At 43.6% G+C, this 15496-nt stretch overlaps 1 protein-coding gene across 5 annotated transcripts in view; it reads right to left on the minus strand.

Annotated features, from left to right (window-relative positions):
- The window catches only part of LOC141154632 (histo-blood group ABO system transferase 1-like), a 40466-nt gene that overhangs the window by 17214 nt on the left and 7756 nt on the right, over positions 1 to 15496 (minus strand). Inside the window, exons 2-5 of one of the 5 annotated variants that reach the window (XM_073640856.1) lie at positions 7042 to 7117; positions 6269 to 6325; positions 1576 to 1647; positions 809 to 844 (exon numbers count right to left, since the gene is read on the minus strand). In XM_073640856.1, the coding sequence (XP_073496957.1) occupies positions 809 to 844; positions 1576 to 1647; positions 6269 to 6325; positions 7042 to 7117 (241 nt within the window). Of the gene's footprint in view, positions 1 to 808; positions 845 to 1575; positions 1648 to 6268; positions 6326 to 6562; positions 6778 to 7041; positions 7130 to 15496 lie in introns of those variants that run through there. The other 4 variants (XM_073640855.1, XM_073640858.1, XM_073640857.1 and 1 more) reach the window with 4 other exon arrangements.

A 15496-nucleotide genomic window follows, 5' to 3' on the forward strand; every position in this document is an offset into this window, starting at 1 on the left:
AATGGTACTTGTGTGAATGACAGTTCTGACAGTGACAAACTCTTCAGAGCAAACTCTGCAGTTAGAGGCCTTAGAAGCTATTAATTAGTGCACAATATACAAGACCAGCTTTTCAAAGTCAAATCTGTGTCTGGATTTCCCATCCTAAACTCTTAGAACTCTGAGTTGTCCAGTCATTTGTTTATTTACCTACCATAAAGATAAGTATATAAGCAGATAACCTCAGACTCCACAGAGAATGTACAACTCACTGATACACAATGGTACACTGACAACAGTAGCCAGGCAGCCCATTTTATGACCTAACAGACCGGCCCACCGGGCATCTGCCCAAAAAGGCAGATTAGCAGTCTGGGCGTGGCTCCAGCTACTTTTTCTTAACCTCTTCTCCTGAAAACGCTTTCCCTTTAGGTTTTTCTTCATTCTTGGGAATAAGAAGAAATCACAGGGGACTAGCTCCTTGGCCGACCGCTGGGTCTACGACCCTTAACAAAGTTCATTTCTTGATGTCCCCAATGCTGAGAAATCCAGACAGACACATACATCATGTAATACCATCAGGGAAGCATCTGATTGGCTCCAACTTTATTCTGAATTCTAGAAGAACTAATGAAGGTAAAGATCAATCACCAAATATTAAAGGGATTTACATTTCTCTTCTGTTCAATCACTTTGCATTTTGAAAATTAAAAAAATACACTGTTAACGCTTCTATTTTTTAAAGAATTATGACTTTGCAAGAGTTTTAAGCAGGAGTGAAAAAGATACTTCACAATACTGCATACATTCAGCTGACGGAGATACTCACGGGGGCTTTAAGGCGTCCGGCTTCTCATACAGCATCCTGCAATAGAGTGGAGCGGTTACTCAGTACATAACATCATTTAGAAAATCATGGAAATAACTTCCATTCCTGGCCATGTGAAAGTCAGTGTCCCCATGTAAGTTCACACATGTGAAGAAACAAGTACTGGTCAAGCGGAGTATGAAGATAAAGGATAAACACACATCTGACAGCTCCTACTATGGAATAGGTAAGTTGCTCCTTTGCTCTTCTATTGGGAAGTGCTCCTTTGGCAGACACAGCCCTCAGCAGGCTTCCCTCATAAAAACAAGCCCATTTTTCAGAAATTCGTTTTTGGGAATGAGTTGTCTGATTCAGACCCAAAAGATTCTGCAAAAACTACAATACTGCAAAACCTCGAACTGAACTGGAAACAAGCTTGTGACACTCTGAGGTCTCCGAGGACTTAACCCAACCTCTTCCAAGATTAAACTTCTAAGTTTAACACAAACACTGTCTTAGTAATGTCCAAGTGGCCTCCTTCACAAAACTGAACTAGAAGAAGGGGTGCTGTTTGTGGTGTAGAAAAGCTACTAGACTACTTGCCGCTTAGTCAGAGTCTACCACATTGAGTTCAGTCAACGGCCCCCACATCAGGCACAGAGAGCGGCCCCCACTGTCGCCATCTGCTGTTGAGTCAATGGCCCTCAATTCGGGCTCAGTTGGTGGCCCCCACCATAACATGGACTTTTCTTTACTTATTGAGTTTCCACTGTTGTGACAGATTTTACCTTTGGATAGCACCGTTTTTATAAAGATCTCGTAGTGAGGACGAGCCAGTGGAGAAGTTCATGGCGCTGCTCCTGTGTCAAGACAGGAGGTATTACACATTAGGCTGTGGCCTGATATGGAGCCGATGCTCCTAAGAGTTCAACCCTACTGAGCACATCACAAGCTCCACTCAGCTTTGTACAGGGGGCACTCTGCTGACTAGGAGGTAATGGAGGTGTTCTGATGGTGCTGATATCAGTGTAGTATTGAAGTACTCTGTGGTGGCATTAGTTATGTGTATGATATTGAAAACAGGGAACCCCCAAACCAACATATACATGATTGACCAGGACTCAAAATATATACAGTGAATTGTGAAAGTATTTGGCCCCCTTGAACTTTTCTACCTTTTGCCACATTTCTGGCTTCAAACATAAAGATATAAAATTCTATTTTTTTGGGGGAAAGAATCAACAACAAGTGGGACACAATCGTGAAGTGGAACGAAATTTATTGGATATTTTAAACTTTTTAAAAAAATTTAAAAACTGAAAAGTGGGGCGTGCAATATTATTCAGCCCCTTTACTTTCAGTGCAGCAAACTCACTCCAGAAGTTCAGTGCGGATCTCTGAATGATCCAATGTTGCCCTAAATGACTGGTAATGATAAATAGAATCCACCTGTGTGTAATCAAGTCTCCGTATAAATGCACCTGCTCTGTGATAGGCTCAGGGTTCTGTTTCAAGTGCAGAGAGCATCATGAAGACCAAGGAACACACCAGGCAGGTCCGAGATACTGTTGTGGCGAAGTTTAAAGACGGATTTTGATACAAAAAGATTTCCCAAGTTTTAAACATCTCAAGGAGCACTGTGCAAGCGATCATATTGAAATGGAAGGAGTATCAGACCACTGCAAATCTACCAAAACCCGGCCGTCCCTCTAAACTTTCATCTCGAACAAGGAGAAGACTGATCAGAGATGCAGCCAAAAGGCCCATGATCACTCTGGATGAACTGCAGAGATCTACAGCTGAGGTGGGAGAGTCTGTCCATAGGACAACAATCAGTCGTACACTGCACAAATCTGGCCTTTATGGAAGAGTGGCAAGAAGAAAGCCATTTCTCAAAGATTTCCATAAAAAGTCTCGTTTGAAGTTTGCCACAAGCCACCTGGGAGACACACCAAACATGTGGAATAAGGTGCTCTGGTCAGATGAAACCAAAATCGAACTTTTTGGCCACAATGCAAAACGATATGTTTGGCGTAAAAGCAACACAGCTCATCACCCTCAAAACACCATCCCCACTGTCAAACATGGTGGTGGCAGCATCATGGTTTGGGCCTGCTTTTCTTCAGCAGGGACAGGGAAGATGGTTAAAATTGATGGGAAGATGGACGGAGCCAAATACAGGACCATTCTGGAAGAAAACTTGTTGGAGTCTGCAAAAGACCTGAGACTGGGACGGAGATTTATCTTCCAACAAGACACTGATCCCAAACATAAAGCAAAATCTACAATGGAATGGTTAAAAAATAAACGTATCCAGGTGTTAGAATGGCCACGTCAAAGTCTAGACCTGAATCCAATCGAGAATCTGTGGAAGGAGCTGAAAACTACTGTTCACAAACGCCCTCCATCCAACCTCAATGAGCTCGAGCTGTTTTGCAAGGAAGAATGGGCAAGAATTTCAGCCTCTCGATGTGCAAAACTGATAGAGACATACCCCAAGCGACTTGCAGCTGTAATCGCAGCAAAAGGTGGCGCTATAAAGTATTAACTCAAGGGGGCTGAATAATATTGCACGCCCCACTTTTCAGTTTTTAATTTGTTAAAAAAGTTTAAAATATCCAATAAATTTCATTCCACTTCACGATTGTGTCCCACTTGTTGATTCTTCCCCCCAAAAATTAGAAATTTATATCTTTATGTTTGAAGCCAGAAATGTGGTAAAAGGTAGAAAAGTTCAAGGGGCCAAATACTTTCACAATGCACTGTATATATACACCACAATGAGTCAAAGGGCCGCAAATAATCATTATAAATATGCTTTTATTAGTAACAAAAAACACACAATTAAAATACACAAAAAGGGCCGTGCTAAGTAGCACCAGCCTAAGGATTAATACTTTTCAATACAAAAATAGAGGTGATTAGATGGATTCACACCTGAGAAAAGGGCCAGCAGTACAACATGGGTCAAATGGCAATATATTAGATTGCTGTATTATGAATGGTCGGTCTGAATAAGCTTGAACACGTCAACCTACAGTGTAACTCGCTATGAGGTGCTTCACTCAGGATGCATCCTCACTTTATATGCCCCCTTTGGGGTAGCCAGAGTAAAGGCAGGTAAAATCTGTCCAGGCATCAGCAACAACCACTCCCCACATATGGTGCATTTAGGACAGTGCATCATGGCTGCTTTAGTGGTCAGAAAACATTGTGCAAATAGTGGAATGCACCAAATCAGGGGTCAAAATATACAGTTAGGTCCATATATATTTGGACAGAGACAACATTTTTCTAATTTTGGTTCTAGACATTACCACAATGAATTTTAAACAAAACAATTCAGATGCAGTTGAAGTTCAGACTTTCAGCTTTCATTTGAGGGTATCCACATTAAAATTGGATGAAGGGTTTAGGAGTTTCAGCTCCTTAACATGTGCCACCCTGTTTTTAAAGGGACCAAAAGTAATTGGACAGATTAAATAATTGTAAATAAAATGTTCATCTCTAGTACTTGGTTGAAAACCCTTTGTTAGCAATGACTGCCTGAAGTCTTGAACTCATGGACATCACCAGACGCTGTGTTTCCTCCTTTTTGATGCTCTGCCAGGCCTTCACTGCGGTGGTTTTCAGTTGCTGTTTGTTTGTGGGCCTTTCTGTCTGAAGTTTAGTCTTTAACAAGTGAAATGCATGCTCAATTGGGTAGAGATCAGGTGACTGACTTGGCCATTCAAGAATATTCCACTTCTTTGCTTTAATAAACTCCCGGGTTGCTTTGGCTTTATGTTTTGGGTCATTGTCCATCTGTAGTATGAAACGACGACCAGTCAGTTTGGCTACATTTGGCTGGATCTGAGCACACAGTATGGCTCTGAATACATCAGAATTCATTCAGCTGCTTCTGTCCTGTGTCACATCATCAATAAACACTAGTGACCCAGTGCCACTGGCAGCCATGCATGCCCAAGCCATCACACTGCCTCTGCCGTGTTTTACAGATGATGTGGTATGCTTTGGATCATGAGCTGTACCACGCCTTCGCCATACTTTTCTCTTTCCATCATTCTGGTAGAGGTTGATCTTGGTTTCATCTGTCCAAAGAATGTTCTTCCAGAACTGTGCTGGCTTTTTTAGATGTTTTTTTAGCAAAGTCCAGTCTAGCCTTTTTATTCTTGATGCTTATGAGTGGCTTGCACCGTGCAGTGAACCCTCTGTATTTACTTTCATGCAGTCTTCTCTTTATGGCAGATTTGATTATTGACACCCCTACCTCCTGGAGAGTGTTGTTCACTTGGTTGGCTGTTGTGAAGGGGTTTCTCTTCACCATGGAGATTATTCTGCGATCATCCAACACTGTTGTCTTCCGTGGGCGCCCAGGTCTTTTTGCATTGATGAGTTCACCAGTGCTTTCTTTCTTTTTCAGGATGTACCAAACTGTAGATTTTGCCACTCCTAATATTGTAGCAATTTCTCGGATGGTTTTTTTCTGTCTTTGCAGCTTAAGAATGGCTTGTTTCATCTGCATGGAGAGCTCCTTTAACCGCATGTTTACTTCACAGCAAAACCTTCCAAATGCGAGCACCACACCTCAAATCAACTCCAGGCCTTTTATCTGCTTAATTGAGAATGACATAACGAAGGGATTGCCCACACCTGTCCATGAAATAGCCTTTGAGTAAATTGTCAAATTACTTTTGGTCCCTTTAGAAACAGGGTGGCACATGTTAAGGAGCTGAAACTCCTAAACCCTTCATCCAATTTTAATGTGGATACCCTCAAATGAAAGCTGAAAGTCTGAACTTCAACTGCATCTGAATTGTTTTGTTGAAAATTCATTGTGGTATTGTCTAGAACCAAAATTAGAAAAATGTTGTCTCTGTCCAAATATATATGGACCTAAGTGTAAATACCCGTGCCTTACCCAAATGTCTTGTGGCTGGACCCTCATGCCCCTACGCACGTTTCGGTGTGCAAGACACCATTTTCAAGGGGACTTGTTTGAGCTTATTCAGACCGACCATTCATAATAGAGCAATTTTATTTTGTATTGAAAGGCATTAATCCTTTGCCTGGTGCTACTTAGAACAGCCCTTTTTGTGTATTTTAATTCTGTGTTTTTTGTTACTAATAAAAGCATATTTATAATGGTTATTTGCGGCCTTTTGACTCATTGTGGTGCTCTGTAGGTGTATATGTGTATGATATGGTAGCATCATTTATGTATGCTGTCGTGCCATTGATTGTTTACAGTGTGATGGCATTAGTTATGAGCATGGTATGGCAGCATCATTTATGTGATCTGTGGCGACATAAGTTATGAGTGCCATTTAGCAGTATCAACTTTTTGTGGTGGAATTAGCTATATGGGTGGAAGTAATATATATATATATATGTATGACATTTATGTGCGACTGACATGATCATTCCAGTTCCTGAGCTGGTAATAAGTGACAAATTGCTCACATGACAATAACTACTCACTTTAGTCTACAAGACAAAGGGATTCCATGGTGCCATCTGTCATTTCTTACACCAAACCTGACAAAAAAAAATCAAAAGTTATGAGCATTCCAAGGCTTTATTAGCAGCTGCCTGGCTCTAACTTGATCTCTACCTGCCGGATGGAATTCAGTATATGGTGAAAGCAGAAAAAAACAACATATATTGGAAGTGGTAAAGGTCTTACACAGTAGATACCAGCCTGATGAAGGCACAAGCTCCGAAATGTGTAGCAATAAATAAAATCCTTTTAATAGTACCCAAGTGGTATTTTACCTATTCGTCTGCGGCAGCGCTATATCAAACCACCCATCATCTTTATCCCTGGAATTTGCCTCTGGATCTCCTGCCGAGTCCAGCAGGTGAAGCAGCAGCCATCAGACTGAATCCACACTTTTCTCAGTGTTGTACCTGCCTTACACAACACGCTCAGGTGATAACCTCTATCACTGAGATCTGTGCCTGTTTAGTATGATTTGCACAAGGTGTGCTTGTCCTTTTCTTTTCTCTTTCATGTCTTACACAATAGAGTCAGGTGAAAGTCTCTGAAAAGACCAGAACATGTGGCCAAGCCATACATCAGCCAGTAAGAGATAAAATCAGTAAAAAAGGGTTGAATATGGTAAATGTCTTCTCCATAGTCTGAGGAAGATTCTCGCCATGTTGTATGCAGGAGAGATATTCTGTATTACTTGCCAGACACCCATTATTCAGCCCAGTTACTTGTAACGTGAGGTTCACAATGACATACTCACCAAAAGACACCAAGAACCAGGAGAAGCAGCAGGTAACTCAGAAGACAACAGCATCTCTTCCCACAGCTCCTGTCAACTAAGGGAAGAACTGACAAGAACATGACAATACACACAAAGATGACACTATTCATGGCCAGAAGAGCGGTACTATTCAGAGTATATACAGTACTGGTCAAAAGTTTTGACACCCCTGTTCATGAAAAGATTTTCTTTGCTTTGCTTGTTGGGAAACAAGGAGTAAAGAGACATGTGAAAAACAAACCAGAATATGAGTTACACCTCAGATTCCTCATGTGCTCCCCATTACTCTGGTGACAGTGTTACACCCCTTGGCTTCTCTCTAGCAGTTCTTCACCTGGAATGGCTTCCAAGCGTCTTGAAGAAGTTGCCAGAGGTGCTGAGCTCTTGTCTGCTGCTTTGTCTTCACTCTGCATCCAACTCATCCTAAATAGTGATGAGTGAGCATGCTCGCTACTGCTCGGTGCTCGCCCAAGCATCTCACTGCTCGGAGCTTGGAAAGTATTTCCAGGGTTGCTCGGCGGGAGCTCGGGTCTCCTCCCTGCATGTTTGGCGCTCTTTAGAGCACCAATGAACATGCAGGGATTGTCTGCCACACACTGTAATGCCGCAGCCATGTTGTTTGTGGCATTACAGTGATTGGCTGGCCACACAACATCATCAGGTCTATATCAGACCTGGCACCGCCATGCTCGTCACAGTCACTCTGGAATCAGACAGTGTAGAGAGAGCTGCTGCTGAACTAGGGAGAGATTTGCTTGTTTCTTAGTTAGTGTAGGTATACCACCATATATTATTCACATATCCATCTCAACTAACAGTCCGTCTGAGGACTAATCCACTGCAGAGATATCAGGCAGGCAGTGTATGTGGCAGACTGCAGTGCATATAGCAAGAGGGTCCATTCCAGTTCTGTCTGCTGGTGCTTTTACAGATATTTCTAGAAATAGCCCCAGGTCTCGGGGCAAGGAATAATTTATTTTTGGATCTTAATCCTGACTATTTCCTTAAAAATCAATCCAGAGAACACCGTTTTTCTGCTCCATTTGTTTGTTGGCACTGCAGAATACAGCCAGATCCTTTCCATATTACAGCGCTAAAAATCCATCTATTTAAAACTGTGGTTTGTCTGTCACACGGATCACATATAATTGCGCTGAAAATTCTGCCATTTCTGACCTCCATTGAAATTTTGTTGTACTATGTTAGCGAAGTTACTGACACCAGTTTGCTGATAAAAATAGTTACCTACAGGCCAGCTATTTAAAACTGTGGTTTGTCCGTCACACGGATCACATATAAGTGCGCTGAAAATTCTGCCATTTCTGGCCCCCATTGCAATTTTGTTGCAGTGTGTCAGCGAAGTTATTTACACGAGGTCGCTGTTAAAATAGTTACCTACAGGCCAGCTATTTAAAACTGTGGTTTCACCGCCACACGGATCACATATAATTGCGCTGAAAATTCTGCCATTTCTGGCCTCCATTGAAATTTTGTTGCAGTGTGTCAGTGAAGTTATTGACATGAGGTTGCTGTTAAAAATAGCTACCTACAGGCCAGCTATTTAAAACTGTGGTTTTCCATCACACGTATCACATATCACTGCGGTTCAAATCCAGCCATTTGTAGTGAACGTGGAAAATATTGTCCTCCATTTAAAATGAGCAAGGCGCATGGCAAGGGACGGGGAAGTGGACGTGATTGTGATGATAATGCATGGAGAGGACGAGGACGAGGCCGTGGGCTAGCTGAAATTGTGCCACAACAAACACCCACATCTTCTCTCTCGACCTTCCTGTCTGAATTAATAGGGGACCACAGAACACCACTATGAACACAGAGCAGAGTGAAAAGGTTATTGGTTGGATAGCAGATAATGCTTCCAGTCACTTAGCCACCACCCCCACCCTGTCTTCCACAGGGTCAAGTCTCAGTAGCCATGAGTCTGAACTGCATATTCCTCACCCTGATCCTCCTTCCTCCCACCAATTAGGGCACTCCGAAGAGCTGTTCACTTTTCCATTTATAGATTCGGGCCTCTCGCCCGGTCCACTTGAAGCGGGGCAAGAGGAGATCGGATGTAGCGATACCCAAATATTTGAGCAGCCACGGTCACACGAAGGCGACGGTGGGAAAGTGTCACAAGAGGTGGACGCTGATGAGACACAATTGCCAGAAAGTCAGGAGGAGGACCAGGGTGTGGAAGTGGAAGACGAGGTGGTGGATGATATAGTAACTGACCCAACCTGGCAGGGGGACATACAGAGCAAGGACAGCAGCACACATGAGGAGGGAGGCGTAGGACCACAACAGGCAGGAGGAAGCAGTGTGGTGGCCGCTGACAGAAGGCGGGCAACTGTTCCCTGGAACATCAACACGACGGAAGTTGAAAGTACAACTGTTAGGTCCCGAGTCTGGTTGCTTTTTAAAGACTCTGCCGATAACTTCAAAAAGGCTATTTGCACCACCTGCCAGACCAGCATCAGCAGGGGTAGCAAAACTACCAGCCTGACCACCACCAGCATGATCAGGCACATGGCAGCAAAGCACCCGACTAAGTGGGCCGAACCCCAGGGTGGAGGAACAGTGTCTGCGCGTGGCACCACTGCTTCTTCCGCTGTTGTGTGTGCAAGCCAATCCTCTGTCCATGGCGCATGCGAAGATGCCTCCTGCCCTGCACTTGTTGTTGCACACTCTCAAGTAGCACCATCAGCAAGCACGTCCACGTCCTTTTCCCAGCGCAGAGTTCAGTTGTCCCTACCCCAGTCCTTGGAACGTAAGTGCAAATATGCAGCCAACGCCCCACAGGCCACACTACTAAATTCACACATTTCGCGACTGCTTGCGCTCGAAATCTTGCCTTTTAGGCTCGTGGAGACGGAAGCTTTCCGCAACCTGATGGCGGCGGCAGTTCCTCGGTACTCAGTCCCCAGCCGCCACTATTTCTCCCAGTGTTTCGTTCTCGCATTACATGAGCATATGTCCCACAACATTAGCCGTGTCCTCAACAACGCAGTTACTGGGAAAGTCCACCTAATCACGGACACGTGGACAAGTGCTTGTGGGCAGGGACGGTACATCTCGCTGACGGCACACTGGGTTAACATAGTGGAAGCTGGGACCTAGTCGGACCTTAGGACGGAACGCGTCCTACCGACGCCGAGGATTGCGGGCCCTGGGTCAATTAGGGTGGCCCCCACATTCTACAGCTCCTGCACCTCCTCCTCCTCTTCAGCATACATCTTCGAAATGACCACATCAGTCGCAAGCTGGAAGCACTGCAGCACTGACTCGACCAAGCGGCAACAGGCTGTGCTGAAGCTAATATGCTTAGGTGACAAACCACACAACCTTGAAGAGTTGTGGACAGCTCTGAAAGAGCAGGCAGATCTGTGGATCACACCGCTGAACCTACAGCTAGGCATGGTCGTGTGTAACAATGGCCGGAACCTGGCGGCGGTTCAGAGGTGAGGCGAGTTCACACGTGTACCATGCCTGGTCAAGTGCTTAACCTCGTGGTTCAGCGGTTTCTCAAAACCTACCCGGAGCTGCCGGATCTGCTTGTCAAAGTACGCCGCCTGTGTGCCCATTTTAGAAAGTCACCTACAGCTTCCGCCGCCCTTGCCGTGTTTCAGCAGCGTTTGCAGTTTCCGGCTCACCAACTGGTGTGTGATGTCCCCACGCGTTCGAATTCTACATTGCAGATTTAGGGAAGGATTTGTGAATAGAAGAGGGCAGTTGTTGACTACCAGCATCAACAAGGCTGTCGGTATTCAGTTCAGACTCCACACATAAGACCTCAGAAGTGGACATGGATGTCAGACATATGTACCATCCTCCAAAACTTTGAGGACTCCACCAAGATGGTGAGCGGTGATGATGCCATAATTAAAAAAGAAAGGGGAAATCCACCGCCACATCCAACAGGAAATAATTAAAAATTGTTCTTTATTGAAGAGAAAAATAAAACATGCTAAAATGAAACCTCAGAAACCTGGTGTATACAACATGCTTATTCATAGGACGACTGAGGCAACATGTAACAGACCAGACTTTATACCAAACTTGCAATAAATGAGCAAAAACAATAGGTGGAGCTCAAATCAATGCTGCAGAGGAATTTGCAAACAATACAGGTGACGGGCATGAAATAATAAATGCAGTGCAATGAAAAATAAATAATTCATAAAGCATGCCCAACATGGCAATAATATTCTAAATGGACAAATATAATTGCAATAACAATTCACATAATGGCAACTAATGGAAGCCGCAATTCAGCAGTCAGTATCACACAGGATGAAATCAGATATGCAGCTACGCAGCCAGTAACGCAAAGAATGGAATCAGGTGCGAAAATCAACAAACGGCATTATACAGCCTAGCAATCAGTGTCTCAACATCACTATTAAAAGTTGACCAGCGATTTCTCATTTTTCCAACAAAATTTACAAAACCATTTTTTTAGGGACCACATGACATTTGAAGTCACTTTGAGAGGTCTTTATGACAGAAAATACCCAAAAGTGACACCATTCTAAAAACTGCACCCCTCAAGGTGCTCAAAACCACATTTAAGAACTTTATTAACCCTTCAGGTGCTTCACAGGAATTTTTGGAATGTGGAAGAAAAAAATGAACATTTAACTTTTTCCACAAAAATGTTACTTTAGACCCAATTTTTTTTATTTTCACAGGGGTAACAAGAAAAAATGGACCCCAAAATTTGTTGTGCAATTTCCCCTGGGCACGCAGATACCCCACATGTGGGGAAAAAACACTGTTTGGGCGCACGGCAGGGCTCGGAAGGGACGGAGCGCCATTTGACTTTTTGATTGTAAAATTTGCTTGAATAATTAGCGGACGCCATGTTGCGTTTGGAGAGCCCCTGTGTGCCCAAACATTGGAGCTCCCCCACAAGTGACCCCATTTTGGAAACTAGACCCCCCAAGGCACCTATCTAGATGCATAGTGAGCACTTGGAACCCCCACATGCTTCACAAATTGATTCGTAAAATGGAAAAGTGTAAAAAAAAAACACTTTTTCATTTTTATGAATCAATTTGTGAAGCACCTGGGGGTTCCAAGTGCTCACTATGCATATAGATAGGTGCCTTGGGGGGTCTAGTTTCCAAAATGGGGTCACTTGTGGGGGAGCTCCAATGTTTGGGCACACAGGGACTCTCCAAATGCAACATGGTATCTGCTAACAAATTGTCGGCTCAAATTGTTAGCGGACACCATGTTGCGTTTGGAGAGCCCCTGTGTGCCCAAACATTGGAGCTCCCCCACAAGTGACCCCATTTTGGAAACTAGACCACCCAAGGCACCTATCTAGATGCATAGTGAGCACTTGGAACCCCCAGGTGCTTCACAAATTGACTCGTAAAAATGAAAAAGTGTTTTTTTTTTCACTCAAAAATCCCAACCCCATCACAACCCTAACCCCAACCCTAACCCCAGCCCTAACCCTAACACAACCCTAACCGTAGCACAATCCTAACCCTAGCACAACCCTAACCCTAGCACAACGCTAACCTGAGAGTTTATTTTTTACTCAGTTCCTCATGCGGTATAAGTGATTAGACGACCTTATTCTTCGGGTCGGTGAGACTACAGCGATACCAGAATCATATGGGGTTTTTATGACTGACAGCTGTCACACACTAAAAGACGCATGTTTGTAAAATCTAGTTTTTGCATCGCCATATTTTGAGAGCTATAATTTTTCCAGATTTTGGCAGACAGTCATGTGACGGCTTGTTTTTTGCGGGATGAGTTGACGTTTTTATTGGTGCCATTTTCAGGCACGTGACATTTTTTGATCGCTTTCTATTCCGATTTTTGGGAGGCAGAATAAACAAAAACCAACAATTCAGGAATTGTTTTTTTTGTTTTTTTTTTATACTGTTCCGCGTGTGGTAAAATTGATAAGGCAGCTTTATTCTTCGGGTCAGTACGTTTACAGCGGTACCACATTTATATCGTATTTCTATGTTTTGCACTTTTACATAATAAAAGCAATTTTATAGAAAAAAATATTTATTAGCATAGCTTTATTCTGAGAGCTATAACTTTTTTATTTTTCGGCTGATGGAGCTGTATGGCAGCTTGTTTTTTGCGGGACGAGATGACGTTTTCAGCGGTACCATTTTTATTTCTATTTGTCTTTTTGATTGCGTGTTATTCCATTTTTTCTTTGGGGGTATGGTGATAAAGCATTGTTTTTTGCTTCGTTTTTTTTTTTTTACCGTGTTCATAGAAGGGGTTAACTAGTGGGACAGTTTTATAGGTCAAGTTGTTCCGGATGCGGCGATACCAAATATGTGTACTTTTATTGTTTTTTTTTATTTTTTTTTTTTATAACAATATTTATTGATGGGTACATTATATTTTTATTTTTGGTGGATTATTTTTTTTATTTTATTTTTTATATTTTTACAATTTTTTTTTTTTTTTTTCACTTTCTGATAGTTTTTATACTTTATTACTTTGTCCCACTCTGGGACTTTCACTTTTTTTTCTCTGATTGCCTGCATGGCACAGGAATGCAGCACCATCCCTGTGTCATGCAGGCTGTCAGCGGTGCACAGTGTGAAGATTGTTTGGAGATGCACTGCGCATGTCCAAAAAATCTTCCTGCAGTCTGGTGACACGGATGTTGTCATGAAGACATCGGGTCGTCATGGCAACATCCTGGAAGCCATGGCAGTCAGCGCTGGAAGCCGGAAGAGGAGGTGAGTATATGCGATCACCTCCCCTTGCCACCGCAATGCTGCGATCGACTTCGATCGCAGCATCGCGGGGGTTAATTTGCTGGGAGCGGTGCGTGACCGCTCCCTGCACATAGTACTGGGTGTCAGCTGTGACCATCAGCTGACACCCGGCGGCGATCGCGCCCGCACAGCCTGTGTGCGCGCGCGATCGCCATGACGTACTAATGCGGGTCTGGCTCTTAAGTCCCAGGGCACAGACACGTATTAGTACGTCTAATGTTGTTAAGGGGTTAATAGTGATGTTGAGACACTGATTGCTAGGCTGTATAATGCCGTTAGTTGATTTTTGCACCTGATTCCATTCTTTGTGTTACTGGCTGCCTGGCTGCATATCTGACTTCATCCTGTGTAATACTGACTGCTGAATTGAGGCTTCCATTAGTTGCCATTATGTGAATTGTTATTGCAATTATATTTGTCCATTTAGAATATTATTGCCATGTTGGGCATGCTTTATGAATTATTCATTTTTCATTGCACTGCATTTATTATTTCATGCTTGTCACCTGTATTGTTTGCAACTTCCTCTGCAGCATTGATTTGAGCTCCACCTATTGTTTTTGCTCATTTATTGCAAGTTTGGTATAAAGTCTGGTCTGTTACATGTTGCCTCAGTCGTCCTATGAATAAGCATGTTGTATACACCAGGTTTCTGAGGTTTCATTTTAGCATGTTTTAGTTTTTTCTTCAATAAAGAACAATTTTTAATTATTTCCTGTTGGATGTGCCGGTGGATTTCCCTATTCTTTTTTATTTGCTTGTGATCACCAATGGGTGCGGCACCCTCAGGATGGATTCCGGCTGACATATGATTTTGAAATCGACAACGTGGTAAACTTTCTACAATTCCTCTCCCCTCCTCCCTTCTACGCGATGCCATAATTAGTGTCACCATCCCACTTCTCTGTCTTCTGAAACACTCTCTGCTCACAATCAAAGAGGATGCATTGCAGGCGGAGCACGATGAGATGGAGCAAGGAACCATACAGGGTGATTACACACAGCCCAGCCTCATCTCATCCCAACGTCGATTGGGTGACAATGAGGAAGAGGAGGAGGAAGAACAGGAGCTAGTTTTATGCGCTATAGACGGTACTACCTGCACAACTGTCATACAGTCTGTTCAGTGTGGATGGCCTGAGGACAGGGAGGAGGAGGAGGAGAGCATGGTCAGTCATCCTCTTGGTGAGGACACGGAAGTCTTGCCTGTTAGCCGTCTGGCATGCATGGCTGAGTTTATGTTACGCTGCCTTTCCCGTGACCCTCGCATTCTACAAATTTTGTGTGACAGTCATTACTGGTTGGTGACACTTCTAGACCCATGCTACAAGGAGAACTTTCTATCTCTTATTCCTGAGGCATACATGTCTACTAAAATGGGGCAGTACCAGAAGACCCTTGTTGCGGAATTATTAAAAAAAATTCTCATCTGAAAACGCTGACGGCAGAGGTCAAAGTTCATTGGACAACCAAGGACTACAGGCGAGAGAGACACAACTCCAATCCAGCAGAGGCAGGGGAACACTGTAAAAGTTCTGGGACAGTTTTCTCAGACCCTCCCATCGCACAGGCCCTGAGGCGCGGGGTACCCCTACAAGGAATGCAAAGTTTGGGAAGATGGTGAGGGAGTACCTTGCCAACTGTACCAACATCCTCCGTGA

Source organism: Phyllobates terribilis, unplaced genomic scaffold, assembly GCF_046119375.1.
Source record: "Phyllobates terribilis strain yellow unplaced genomic scaffold, ASM4611937v1 Scaffold_7__3_contigs__length_470593459, whole genome shotgun sequence".
Taxonomy (NCBI): Eukaryota; Metazoa; Chordata; class Amphibia; order Anura; family Dendrobatidae; genus Phyllobates; species Phyllobates terribilis.